The 13,730-nt window shown below is 59.7% G+C and overlaps 2 protein-coding genes and 2 pseudogenes across 2 annotated transcripts; all 4 read right to left on the bottom strand.

The window, feature by feature from the left end:
- Positions 1–2,338: 2,338 nt before the first annotated feature.
- On the bottom strand, positions 2,339–2,971 carry LOC129202914 (feather keratin-like). The gene is given in 3 exon segments (XM_054816565.1): positions 2,339–2,667; positions 2,859–2,919; positions 2,921–2,971. Coding segments are annotated over 3 exon segments (441 nt in total).
- Positions 2,972–5,710: 2,739 nt separating this feature from the next.
- Positions 5,711–6,343, bottom strand: LOC129202918 (feather keratin-like). The gene is given in 3 exon segments (XM_054816580.1): positions 5,711–6,039; positions 6,231–6,291; positions 6,293–6,343. Coding segments are annotated over 3 exon segments (441 nt in total).
- A 2,739-nt stretch (positions 6,344–9,082) lies between these two features.
- Positions 9,083–9,715, bottom strand: LOC129202822 (feather keratin-like; annotated as a pseudogene).
- Positions 9,716–12,454: 2,739 nt separating this feature from the next.
- LOC129202832 (feather keratin-like) lies at positions 12,455–13,102 on the bottom strand (annotated as a pseudogene).
- Between the last annotated feature and the right edge of the window lie 628 nt (positions 13,103–13,730).

Below are 13,730 nucleotides of genomic sequence, written 5' to 3' on the forward strand. Positions count from 1 at the left end.
GGCTAAGCCTGTGTTTAGGCCTGAGCTTTCCCGTTGGTTGTGCTGCCTGGGTGTCTTGGTGCCCGTCTTTCTTGTAAGGTTGTGGCTGACAGAAAGGGGGCCGCCTGTTTGTTTTTGTGCCCCTCGGTGCCGTCCCCGTGGGTGCGAGTGCAAGCAGGCAGAGGAGGCCTGCTTGCGAGAGCAGGACATTTTGCCGGCAGCCCTGGTTGCGAGCTCGTGAGGCCTGTGTTGTTGGGAGGCCTGCCACGCTGGCCGTAGGCTTGTGTTTGCCCCGCTGTAGAGCTCCCCTTTTCTCGGGCCGGCACGTTTGCATCCTGGGCTGTAGCGCTTGATGTGGCTCACCTCGCAAGGGCAGGTGAGGTTCTCTGAGAGCCCGTGAATATGGCGAGAGGCAGAGGGGCAGCGTTAGTGGTGGTGGACCTGGCAGTGCTAGTTTAACGGTTGGACCTGATGGGTCTTTTCCAACCTTTATGATTGTGTGTTTCTGTGAAAGGGTGTCAGCCGACTCGGAGATGGACCTGCTTGTAGGCAAACGAGAGCTAATGAGCAATGTTGGTATCACCTCTTTGATAACCTATTTAAGAGGGGGAAAGCAGTACCTGCACAATTGTAAGTGGAAGAGAGGCGTGATGATAATCCGTGAGAGAAAAAACTCCACGGCCATCAAGGTCAGCGAAGAAGGAGGGTGAGGAGTTGCTCCAGGTGCCGGAGCAGAGATTCCCCTGCAGCCCATAGGGTAGAGCTTGGTGAAGCCGTTTGTCCCCTGGGCTCCCACTGAGGCCTGCGTTGGAGCAGATATCCGCCTGCAGCCCGTGGAGGACTCCGTGCTGGAGCAGGTGGATGGTCCTGAAAGAGGCTGTGACCCTGTGGGAAGGCTGCGCTGGCGTGGGCTTCTGGCAGGACGTGGGACCCCGTGGGCGCCTTAGACTGGAGCAGTCGGTTGCTGAAGGAGTGCACGTCGTGGAATGGACCCTAGCAGGAGCAGTTTGTGAAGAACTGCAGCCTGTGGGAGGGAGCCACGATGGAGAATTTTGTGCAGGAGTGTCTCCCGTGTGTGGGATTCCACGCTGGAGCAGGGAAAGAGTGTGAGGAGGAAGGAGCGTCGGAGGCAGCGTGTGATGACCTGACCGCAACCCTGTTCCTGGTCCCCCTGGGTGGCTTGGTGGGGAGGAGGTGGAGAATTTGTGAGTGGAGTTGAGCGTGGGAGAAGGGAGGGGTTGGGGGGAAGGTGTGTTAAGACTGGGGTTTATTTCTCATGATGCTACTGTGACATCGATTTTTCAATAAATTCAGTGAACTTCCCTGAGTCGAGTCACCTGATGGTAGGTGAGTGATCTCCCCTGTTCTTATGTTGACTCGGGCGCCTTTTGTCATGTTTTCTGCCCGCTACGCGGTTGAGGAGGGGGAGCGGTAGAGTGATAGAGCGGCTTGGTGGGCAGGTGGTTTCCTGCCAAGGTGAACGCCGAAGAGAGGCGTGCTCGAGGAGGTTGGTTTGAAGGAGATGACCTGCAGAGGTTCCTTGCGCGCTGAGGAATTTGATTTCTCTGATTCCGCTTGCTGTGATGGCCGGAGAGTCTTGCTGGGGAAGAGAGATGGCCGAGTGGCTGGTGCTGTGGGGAGCGTGCGCGAGAGGCACGGGGAGAAGTGCGTGAGCGTGTTGGAGCCTTAGTTTGGGTAAGTGAAGGGCTTGTGTCACGGGCTGGGAGCCCCGCCATTCTGTTCTGTGTTTTGCTTTTGCTGGAGACCTAATTCGTAAAGAGAAGTATTGTGGCCCTTTTCCAACCTCCCCAATGGTATCGTGAGCCCGTGGTTTTGTGCTGGGTGAGACTGGAAGAGCCTTGGGAGAAGAAGAGAAGCGGAGGCGTCTGGGGCTGTGATGCAGGAGTTGTTTATTGAGGCCAAACAATCAGTGAAAAGGGCAAAGAGGCAAATGGAAGGGAGGGGGTCTGAGATGCAGGTAGGGCGACCGTCAGCTGAGGTCCCTTGCGTGCGGGAGCTTTAGCCAGAGCACGGAGGTCTTGCTGCCCCGGGGTGGGAGTTGCACACCGGAGGTCCCTGGTGGTCTTTGGCTTGCGAGAAGCTGGTTGCAGTGGAGAACAGTGGAGAGAGCAGAAGGGGCGATGCAAAGAAGGAAGTTGGAGAAGAGGAAGGGGCAGACGGGCCACGTTTGCAGCCGGCCGGGGTTGGCCCCTTTGCCTGCTTGCGTGCTTGGTGCCTTGAGAGGAGGAGCTGTGGATGGCAGGTCGATGTGCCAGGGAGGGCCTGGGGGCGCGTCCTCAGTGCATGGCTTGGCTTCCAGGCTTTGGGTGGTTGGTGTTAGGGAGGGTGGCGAGGGCCCTTAGCAGGGGGAGCAGCCTCTTCTGCCGCCGAAGCAGCCCAGGCCTCCGAAGCCGTAGCCGTAGCCGAAGGCACCGGAGGAGACGGGCACTCCCTGGGAGCTGAGGATGTTGCCCACGGCAGCCGATGAGGAGGATCCGACGGCGGTGCTCTGGGGGAAGGAGCTGAGGATGGGTCCCGGCAGGGTGACCACCACGGTGGAAGGCTGGATGACGACGCGGGAGTCCTCGCACTGCCTGACGCAGGGCTCGTTGCAGCTGTTAGCCAGCGGGGTGGGTCCGCAGGGGCTGCAGAGGTCGTAGCAGGCCATGTCTGTGGTGCGGAGGGGTCCTGGAAGAGAGGGTGTTGAGAGAGCGGGGGTGTGTGAGGAGGGCGAGGGAGTGGGGAGGCGTGGTGTGGGGCTGTGGGGAGCGTGGGTGGCGGTGGGGAGGCGTCAGGAGCGGTGAGGCTGGTGGCCGAGCGTGCTGTAAGAGCTGGGCCGGGTGGGGCAGGAGACGGAGGGGAAGGGGGTTCGCGCTCACCTTGTTGACCGCGTAGGAGAAGGCGTCAGGAGAAGTGTGTGAGGGAGAGAGGCGCTGGGCCGGCTTTTATGCTGGCCCCCAAGGGGCGTGACAGCCTTTGCGCATGACAGCATTGTTCGGCGAGCAGCTCTTGCATGCCACAGCCTCGCAAGTAATGAGGTGGGGCGTGTTTTCCTTCCTGCAATTCTGCAATTTCACGTCCTCCTCGTGACGGCATGTCCACTTGGCCCTGGCGGCAGCTTTTAAGTGCGAGTATTAGAGGCCAAAGTGTTGGCGTCGGTGGTGTGTGTCTGGGCGGGTAGAAGACACAACCAGAGCATAGGAGAGGTGGGGTGCCATCAGTGAGGTCATCGCATGGCAGTCGTGTGGTGTGGTTTGCAGCTGCGGTTGCGTTGTGAAGCGGGGTCTGCATTTGCTTGGAGCCCTGGATGGCCGGTGTGTGCTTTGGAGGTGTGGCAGTGTGAGGTGCTGCCCCTTCCATTGCTTTTGGGCCTTGCCCACCTTGCTGCCACGTGGCTAAGCCTGTGTTTAGGCCTGAGCTTTCCCGTTGGTTGTGCTGCCTGGGTGTCTTGGTGCCCGTCTTTCTTGTAAGGTTGTGGCTGATAGAAAGGGGGCCGCCTGTTTGTTTTTGTGCCCCTCGGTGCCGTCCCCGTGGGTGCGAGTGCAAGCAGGCAGAGGAGGCCTGCTTGCGAGAGCAGGACATTTTGCCGGCAGCCCTGGTTGCGAGCTCGTGAGGCCTGTGTTGTTGGGAGGCCTGCCACGCTGGCCGTAGGCTTGTGTTTGCCCCGCTGTAGAGCTCCCCTTTTCTCGGGCCGGCACGTTTGCATCCTGGGCTGTAGCGCTTGATGTGGCTCACCTCGCAAGGGCAGGTGAGGTTCTCTGAGAGCCCGTGAATATGGCGAGAGGCAGAGGGGCAGCGTTAGTGGTGGTGGACCTGGCAGTGCTAGTTTAACGGTTGGACCTGATGGGTCTTTTCCAACCTTTATGATTGTGTGTTTCTGTGAAAGGGTGTCAGCCGACTCCGAGATGGACCTGCTTGTAGGCAAACGAGAGCTAATGAGCAATGTTGGTATCACCTCTTTGATAACCTATTTAAGAGGGGGAAAGCAGTACCTGCACAATTGTAAGTGGAAGAGAGGCGTGATGATAATCCGTGAGAGAAAAAACTCCACGGCCATCAAGGTCAGCGAAGAAGGAGGGTGAGGAGTTGCTCCAGGTGCCGGAGCAGAGATTCCCCTGCAGCCCATAGGGTAGAGCTTGGTGAAGCCGTTTGTCCCCTGGGCTCCCACTGAGGCCTGCGTTGGAGCAGATATCCGCCTGCAGCCCGTGGAGGACTCCGTGCTGGAGCAGGTGGATGGTCCTGAAAGAGGCTGTGACCCTGTGGGAAGGCTGCGCTGGCGTGGGCTTCTGGCAGGACGTGGGACCCCGTGGGCGCCTTAGACTGGAGCAGTCGGTTGCTGAAGGAGTGCACGTCGTGGAATGGACCCTAGCAGGAGCAGTTTGTGAAGAACTGCAGCCTGTGGGAGGGAGCCACGATGGAGAATTTTGTGCAGGAGTGTCTCCCGTGTGTGGGATTCCACGCTGGAGCAGGGAAAGAGTGTGAGGAGGAAGGAGCGTCGGAGGCAGCGTGTGATGACCTGACCGCAACCCTGTTCCTGGTCCCCCTGGGTGGCTTGGTGGGGAGGAGGTGGAGAATTTGTGAGTGGAGTTGAGCGTGGGAGAAGGGAGGGGTTGGGGGGAAGGTGTGTTAAGACTGGGGTTTATTTCTCATGATGCTACTGTGACATCGATTTTTCAATAAATTCAGTGAACTTCCCTGAGTCGAGTCACCTGATGGTAGGTGAGTGATCTCCCCTGTTCTTATGTTGACTCGGGCGCCTTTTGTCATGTTTTCTGCCCGCTACGCGGTTGAGGAGGGGGAGCGGTAGAGTGATAGAGCGGCTTGGTGGGCAGGTGGTTTCCTGCCAAGGTGAACGCCGAAGAGAGGCGTGCTCGAGGAGGTTGGTTTGAAGGAGATGACCTGCAGAGGTTCCTTGCGCGCTGAGGAATTTGATTTCTCTGATTCCGCTTGCTGTGATGGCCGGAGAGTCTTGCTGGGGAAGAGAGATGGCCGAGTGGCTGGTGCTGTGGGGAGCGTGCGCGAGAGGCACGGGGAGAAGTGCGTGAGCGTGTTGGAGCCTTAGTTTGGGTAAGTGAAGGGCTTGTGTCACGGGCTGGGAGCCCCGCCATTCTGTTCTGTGTTTTGCTTTTGCTGGAGACCTAATTCGTAAAGAGAAGTATTGTGGCCCTTTTCCAACCTCCCCAATGGTATCGTGAGCCCGTGGTTTTGTGCTGGGTGAGACTGGAAGAGCCTTGGGAGAAGAAGAGAAGCGGAGGCGTCTGGGGCTGTGATGCAGGAGTTGTTTATTGAGGCCAAACAATCAGTGAAAAGGGCAAAGAGGCAAATGGAAGGGAGGGGGTCTGAGATGCAGGTAGGGCGACCGTCAGCTGAGGTCCCTTGCGTGCGGGAGCTTTAGCCAGAGCACGGAGGTCTTGCTGCCCCGGGGTGGGAGTTGCACACCGGAGGTCCCTGGTGGTCTTTGGCTTGCGAGAAGCTGGTTGCAGTGGAGAACAGTGGAGAGAGCAGAAGGGGCGATGCAAAGAAGGAAGTTGGAGAAGAGGAAGGGGCAGACGGGCCACGTTTGCAGCCGGCCGGGGTTGGCCCCTTTGCCTGCTTGCGTGCTTGGTGCCTTGAGAGGAGGAGCTGTGGATGGCAGGTCGATGTGCCAGGGAGGGCCTGGGGGCGCGTCCTCAGTGCATGGCTTGGCTTCCAGGCTTTGGGTGGTTGGCGTTAGGGAGGGTGGCGAGGGCCCTTAGCAGGGGGAGCAGCCTCTTCTGCCGCCGAAGCAGCCCAGGCCTCCGAAGCCGTAGCCGTAGCCGAAGGCACCGGAGGAGACGGGCACTCCCTGGGAGCTGAGGATGTTGCCCACGGCAGCCGATGAGGAGGATCCGACGGCGGTGCTCTGGGGGAAGGAGCTGAGGATGGGTCCCGGCAGGGTGACCACCACGGTGGAAGGCTGGATGACGACGCGGGAGTCCTCGCACTGCCTGACGCAGGGCTCGTTGCAGCTGTTAGCCAGCGGGGTGGGTCCGCAGGGGCTGCAGAGGTCGTAGCAGGCCATGTCTGTGGTGCGGAGGGGTCCTGGAAGAGAGGGTGTTGAGAGAGCGGGGGTGTGTGAGGAGGGCGAGGGAGTGGGGAGGCGTGGTGTGGGGCTGTGGGGAGCGTGGGTGGCGGTGGGGAGGCGTCAGGAGCGGTGAGGCTGGTGGCCGAGCGTGCTGTAAGAGCTGGGCCGGGTGGGGCAGGAGACGGAGGGGAAGGGGGTTCGCGCTCACCTTGTTGACCGCGTAGGAGAAGGCGTCAGGAGAAGTGTGTGAGGGAGAGAGGCGCTGGGCCGGCTTTTATGCTGGCCCCCAAGGGGCGTGACAGCCTTTGCGCATGACAGCATTGTTCGGCGAGCAGCTCTTGCATGCCACAGCCTCGCAAGTAATGAGGTGGGGCGTGTTTTCCTTCCTGCAATTCTGCAATTTCACGTCCTCCTCGTGACGGCATGTCCACTTGGCCCTGGCGGCAGCTTTTAAGTGCGAGTATTAGAGGCCAAAGTGTTGGCGTCGGTGGTGTGTGTCTGGGCGGGTAGAAGACACAACCAGAGCATAGGAGAGGTGGGGTGCCATCAGTGAGGTCATCGCATGGCAGTCGTGTGGTGTGGTTTGCAGCTGCGGTTGCGTTGTGAAGCGGGGTCTGCATTTGCTTGGAGCCCTGGATGGCCGGTGTGTGCTTTGGAGGTGTGGCAGTGTGAGGTGCTGCCCCTTCCATTGCTTTTGGGCCTTGCCCACCTTGCTGCCACGTGGCTAAGCCTGTGTTTAGGCCTGAGCTTTCCCGTTGGTTGTGCTGCCTGGGTGTCTTGGTGCCCGTCTTTCTTGTAAGGTTGTGGCTGACAGAAAGGGGGCCGCCTGTTTGTTTTTGTGCCCCTCGGTGCCGTCCCCGTGGGTGCGAGTGCAAGCAGGCAGAGGAGGCCTGCTTGCGAGAGCAGGACATTTTGCCGGCAGCCCTGGTTGCGAGCTCGTGAGGCCTGTGTTGTTGGGAGGCCTGCCACGCTGGCCGTAGGCTTGTGTTTGCCCCGCTGTAGAGCTCCCCTTTTCTCGGGCCGGCACGTTTGCATCCTGGGCTGTAGCGCTTGATGTGGCTCACCTCGCAAGGGCAGGTGAGGTTCTCTGAGAGCCCGTGAATATGGCGAGAGGCAGAGGGGCAGCGTTAGTGGTGGTGGACCTGGCAGTGCTAGTTTAACGGTTGGACCTGATGGGTCTTTTCCAACCTTTATGATTGTATGTTTCTGTGAAAGGGTGTCAGCCGACTCGGAGATGGACCTGCTTGTAGGCAAACGAGAGCTAATGAGCAATGTTGGTATCACCTCTTTGATAACCTATTTAAGAGGGGGAAAGCAGTACCTGCACAATTGTAAGTGGAAGAGAGGCGTGATGATAATATGTGAGAGAAAAAACTCCACGGCCATCAAGGTCAGCGAAGAAGGAGGGTGAGGAGTTGCTCCAGGTGCCGGAGCAGAGATTCCCCTGCAGCCCATAGGGTAGAGCTTGGTGAAGCCGTTTGTCCCCTGGGCTCCCACTGAGGCCTGCGTTGGAGCAGATATCCGCCTGCAGCCCGTGGAGGACTCCGTGCTGGAGCAGGTGGATGGTCCTGAAAGAGGCTGTGACCCTGTGGGAAGGCTGCGCTGGCGTGGGCTTCTGGCAGGACGTGGGACCCCGTGGGCGCCTTAGACTGGAGCAGTCGGTTGCTGAAGGAGTGCACGTCGTGGAATGGACCCTAGCAGGAGCAGTTTGTGAAGAACTGCAGCCTGTGGGAGGGAGCCACGATGGAGAATTTTGTGCAGGAGTGTCTCCCGTGTGTGGGATTCCACGCTGGAGCAGGGAAAGAGTGTGAGGAGGAAGGAGCGTCGGAGGCAGCGTGTGATGACCTGACCGCAACCCTGTTCCTGGTCCCCCTGGGTGGCTTGGTGGGGAGGAGGTGGAGAATTTGTGAGTGGAGTTGAGCGTGGGAGAAGGGAGGGGTTGGGGGGAAGGTGTGTTAAGACTGGGGTTTATTTCTCATGATGCTACTGTGACATCGATTTTTCAATAAATTCAGTGAACTTCCCTGAGTCGAGTCACCTGATGGTAGGTGAGTGATCTCCCCTGTTCTTATGTTGACTCGGGCGCCTTTTGTCATGTTTTCTGCCCGCTACGCGGTTGAGGAGGGGGAGCGGTAGAGTGATAGAGCGGCTTGGTGGGCAGGTGGTTTCCTGCCAAGGTGAACGCCGAAGAGAGGCGTGCTCGAGGAGGTTGGTTTGAAGGAGATGACCTGCAGAGGTTCCTTGCGCGCTGAGGAATTTGATTTCTCTGATTCCGCTTGCTGTGATGGCCGGAGAGCCTTGCTGGGGAAGAGAGATGGCCGAGTGGCTGGTGCTGTGGGGAGCGTGCGCGAGAGGCACGGGGAGAAGTGCGTGAGCGTGTTGGAGCCTTAGTTTGGGTAAGTGAAGGGCTTGTGTCACGGGCTGGGAGCCCCGCCATTCTGTTCTGTGTTTTGCTTTTGCTGGAGACCTAATTCGTAAAGAGAAGTATTGTGGCCCTTTTCCAACCTCCCCAATGGTATCGTGAGCCCGTGGTTTTGTGCTGGGTGAGACTGGAAGAGCCTTGGGAGAAGAAGAGAAGCGGAGGCGTCTGGGGCTGTGATGCAGGAGTTGTTTATTGAGGCCAAACAATCAGTGAAAAGGGCAAAGAGGCAAATGGAAGGGAGGGGGTCTGAGATGCAGGTAGGGCGACCGTCAGCTGAGGTCCCTTGCGTGCGGGAGCTTTAGCCAGAGCACGGAGGTCTTGCTGCCCCGGGGTGGGAGTTGCACACCGGAGGTCCCTGGTGGTCTTTGGCTTGCGAGAAGCTGGTTGCAGTGGAGAACAGTGGCGAGAGCAGAAGGGGCGATGCAAAGAAGGAAGTTGGAGAAGAGGAAGGGGCAGACGGGCCACGTTTGCAGCCGGCCGGGGTTGGCCCCTTTGCCTGCTTGCGTGCTTGGTGCCTTGAGAGGAGGAGCTGTGGATGGCAGGTCGATGTGCCAGGGAGGGCCTGGGGGCGCGTCCTCAGTGCATGGCTTGGCTTCCAGGCTTTGGGTGGTTGGCGTTAGGGAGGGTGGCGAGGGCCCTTAGCAGGGGGAGCAGCCTCTTCTGCCGCCGAAGCAGCCCAGGCCTCCGAAGCCGTAGCCGTAGCCGAAGGCACCGGAGGAGACGGGCACTCCCTGGGAGCTGAGGATGTTGCCCACGGCAGCCGATGAGGAGGATCCGACGGCGGTGCTCTGGGGGAAGGAGCTGAGGATGGGTCCCGGCAGGGTGACCACCACGGTGGAAGGCTGGATGACGACGCGGGAGTCCTCGCACTGCCTGACGCAGGGCTCGTTGCAGCTGTTAGCCAGCGGGGTGGGTCCGCAGGGGCTGCAGAGGTTGTAGCAGGCCATGTCTGTGGTGCGGAGGGGTCCTGGAAGAGAGGGTGTTGAGAGAGCGGGGGTGTGTGAGGAGGGCGAGGGAGTGGGGAGGCGTGGTGTGGGGCTGTGGGGAGCGTGGGTGGCGGTGGGGAGGCGTCAGGAGCGGTGAGGCTGGTGGCCGAGCGTGCTGTAAGAGCTGGGCCGGGTGGGGCAGGAGACGGAGGGGAAGGGGGTTCGCGCTCACCTTGTTGACCGCGTAGGAGAAGGCGTCAGGAGAAGTGTGTGAGGGAGAGAGGCGCTGGGCCGGCTTTTATGCTGGCCCCCAAGGGGCGTGACAGCCTTTGCGCATGACAGCATTGTTCGGCGAGCAGCTCTTGCATGCCACAGCCTCGCAAGTAATGAGGTGGGGCGTGTTTTCCTTCCTGCAATTCTGCAATTTCACGTCCTCCTCGTGACGGCATGTCCACTTGGCCCTGGCGGCAGCTTTTAAGTGCGAGTATTAGAGGCCAAAGTGTTGGCGTCGGTGGTGTGTGTCTGGGCGGGTAGAAGACACAACCAGAGCATAGGAGAGGTGGGGTGCCATCAGTGAGGTCATCGCATGGCAGTCGTGTGGTGTGGTTTGCAGCTGCGGTTGCGTTGTGAAGCGGGGTCTGCATTTGCTTGGAGCCCTGGATGGCCGGTGTGTGCTTTGGAGGTGTGGCAGTGTGAGGTGCTGCCCCTTCCATTGCTTTTGGGCCTTGCCCACCTTGCTGCCACGTGGCTAAGCCTGTGTTTAGGCCTGAGCTTTCCCGTTGGTTGTGCTGCCTGGGTGTCTTGGTGCCCGTCTTTCTTGTAAGGTTGTGGCTGACAGAAAGGGGGCCGCCTGTTTGTTTTTGTGCCCCTCGGTGCCGTCCCCGTGGGTGCGAGTGCAAGCAGGCAGAGGAGGCCTGCTTGCGAGAGCAGGACATTTTGCCGGCAGCCCTGGTTGCGAGCTCGTGAGGCCTGTGTTGTTGGGAGGCCTGCCACGCTGGCCGTAGGCTTGTGTTTGCCCCGCTGTAGAGCTCCCCTTTTCTCGGGCCGGCACGTTTGCATCCTGGGCTGTAGCGCTTGATGTGGCTCACCTCGCAAGGGCAGGTGAGGTTCTCTGAGAGCCCGTGAATATGGCGAGAGGCAGAGGGGCAGCGTTAGTGGTGGTGGACCTGGCAGTGCTAGTTTAACGGTTGGACCTGATGGGTCTTTTCCAACCTTTATGATTGTATGTTTCTGTGAAAGGGTGTCAGCCGACTCGGAGATGGACCTGCTTGTAGGCAAACGAGAGCTAATGAGCAATGTTGGTATCACCTCTTTGATAACCTATTTAAGAGGGGGAAAGCAGTACCTGCACAATTGTAAGTGGAAGAGAGGCGTGATGATAATATGTGAGAGAAAAAACTCCACGGCCATCAAGGTCAGCGAAGAAGGAGGGTGAGGAGTTGCTCCAGGTGCCGGAGCAGAGATTCCCCTGCAGCCCATAGGGTAGAGCTTGGTGAAGCCGTTTGTCCCCTGGGCTCCCACTGAGGCCTGCGTTGGAGCAGATATCCGCCTGCAGCCCGTGGAGGACTCCGTGCTGGAGCAGGTGGATGGTCCTGAAAGAGGCTGTGACCCTGTGGGAAGGCTGCGCTGGCGTGGGCTTCTGGCAGGACGTGGGACCCCGTGGGCACCTTAGACTGGAGCAGTCGGTTGCTGAAGGAGTGCACGTCGTGGAATGGACCCTAGCAGGAGCAGTTTGTGAAGAACTGCAGCCTGTGGGAGGGAGCCACGATGGAGAATTTTGTGCAGGAGTGTCTCCCGTGTGTGGGATTCCACGCTGGAGCAGGGAAAGAGTGTGAGGAGGAAGGAGCGTCGGAGGCAGCGTGTGATGACCTGACCGCAACCCTGTTCCTGGTCCCCCTGGGTGGCTTGGTGGGGAGGAGGTGGAGAATTTGTGAGTGGAGTTGAGCGTGGGAGAAGGGAGGGGTTGGGGGGAAGGTGTGTTAAGACTGGGGTTTATTTCTCATGATGCTACTGTGACATCGATTTTTCAATAAATTCAGTGAACTTCCCTGAGTCGAGTCACCTGATGGTAGGTGAGTGATCTCCCCTGTTCTTATGTTGACTCGGGCGCCTTTTGTCATGTTTTCTGCCCGCTACGCGGTTGAGGAGGGGGAGCGGTAGAGTGATAGAGCGGCTTGGTGGGCAGGTGGTTTCCTGCCAAGGTGAACGCCGAAGAGAGGCGTGCTTGAGGAGGTTGGTTTGAAGGAGATGACCTGCAGAGGTTCCTTGCGCGCTGAGGAATTTGATTTCTCTGATTCCGCTTGCTGTGATGGCCGGAGAGCCTTGCTGGGGAAGAGAGATGGCCGAGTGGCTGGTGCTGTGGGGAGCGTGCACGAGAGGCACGGGGAGAAGTGCGTGAGCGTGTTGGAGCCTTAGTTTGGGTAAGTGAAGGGCTTGTGTCACGGGCTGGGAGCCCCGCCATTCTGTTCTGTGTTTTGCTTTTGCTGGAGACCTAATTCGTAAAGAGAAGTATTGTGGCCCTTTTCCAACCTCCCCAATGGTATCGTGAGCCCGTGGTTTTGTGCTGGGTGAGACTGGAAGAGCCTTGGGAGAAGAAGAGAAGCGGAGGCGTCTGGGGCTGTGATGCAGGAGTTGTTTATTGAGGCCAAACAATCAGTGAAAAGGGCAAAGAGGCAAATGGAAGGGAGGGGGTCTGAGATGCAGGTAGGGCGACCGTCAGCTGAGGTCCCTTGCGTGCGGGAGCTTTAGCCAGAGCACGGAGGTCTTGCTGCCCCGGGGTGGGAGTTGCACACCGGAGGTCCCTGGTGGTCTTTGGCTTGCGAGAAGCTGGTTGCAGTGGAGAACAGTGGCGAGAGCAGAAGGGGCGATGCAAAGAAGGAAGTTGGAGAAGAGGAAGGGGCAGACGGGCCACGTTTGCAGCCGGCCGGGGTTGGCCCCTTTGCCTGCTTGCGTGCTTGGTGCCTTGAGAGGAGGAGCTGTGGATGGCAGGTCGATGTGCCAGGGAGGGCCTGGGGGCGCGTCCTCAGTGCATGGCTTGGCTTCCAGGCTTTGGGTGGTTGGCGTTAGGGAGGGTGGCGAGGGCCCTTAGCAGGGGGAGCAGCCTCTTCTGCCGCCGAAGCAGCCCAGGCCTCCGAAGCCGTAGCCGTAGCCGAAGGCACCGGAGGAGACGGGCACTCCCTGGGAGCTGAGGATGTTGCCCACGGCAGCCGATGAGGAGGATCCGACGGCGGTGCTCTGGGGGAAGGAGCTGAGGATGGGTCCCGGCAGGGTGACCACCACGGTGGAAGGCTGGATGACGACGCGGGAGTCCTCGCACTGCCTGACGCAGGGCTCGTTGCAGCTGTTAGCCAGCGGGGTGGGTCCGCAGGGGCTGCAGAGGTTGTAGCAGGCCATGTCTGTGGTGCGGAGGGGTCCTGGAAGAGAGGGTGTTGAGAGAGCGGGGGTGTGTGAGGAGGGCGAGGGAGTGGGGAGGCGTGGTGTGGGGCTGTGGGGAGTGGGGCTTTGGGGAGCGTGGGTGGCGGTGGGGAGGCGTCAGGAGCGGTGAGGCTGGTGGCCGAGCGTGCTGTAAGAGCTGGGCCGGGTGGGGCAGGAGACGGAGGGGAAGGGGGTTCGCGCTCACCTTGTTGACCGCGTAGGAGAAGGCGTCAGGAGAAGTGTGTGAGGGAGAGAGGCGCTGGGCCGGCTTTTATGCTGGCCCCCAAGGGGCGTGACAGCCTTTGCGCATGACAGCATTGTTCGGCGAGCAGCTCTTGCATGCCACAGCCTCGCAAGTAATGAGGTGGGGCGTGTTTTCCTTCCTGCAATTCTGCAATTTCACGTCCTCCTCGTGACGGCATGTCCACTTGGCCCTGGCGGCAGCTTTTAAGTGCGAGTATTAGAGGCCAAAGTGTTGGCGTCGGTGGTGTGTGTCTGGGCGGGTAGAAGACACAACCAGAGCATAGGAGAGGTGGGGTGCCATCAGTGAGGTCATCGCATGGCAGTCGTGTGGTGTGGTTTGCAGCTGTGGTTGCGTTGTGAAGCGGGGTCTGCATTTGCTTGGAGCCCTGGATGGCCGGTGTGTGCTTTGGAGGTGTGGCAGTGTGAGGTGCTGCCCCTTCCATTGCTTTTGGGCCTTGCCCACCTTGCTGCCACGTGGCTAAGCCTGTGTTTAGGCCTGAGCTTTCCCGTTGGTTGTGCTGCCTGGGTGTCTTGGTGCCCGTCTTTCTTGTAAGGTTGTGGCTGACAGAAAGGGGGCCGCCTGTTTGTTTTTGTGCCCCTCGGTGCCGTCCCCGTGGGTGCGAGTGCAAGCAGGCAGAGGAGGCCTGCTTGCGAGAGCAGGACATTTTGCCGGCAGCCCTGGTTGCGAGCTCGTGAGGCCTGT

This window comes from Grus americana, chromosome 2 (genome assembly GCF_028858705.1).
Source record: "Grus americana isolate bGruAme1 chromosome 2, bGruAme1.mat, whole genome shotgun sequence".
Classification (NCBI taxonomy): Eukaryota; Metazoa; Chordata; class Aves; order Gruiformes; family Gruidae; genus Grus; species Grus americana.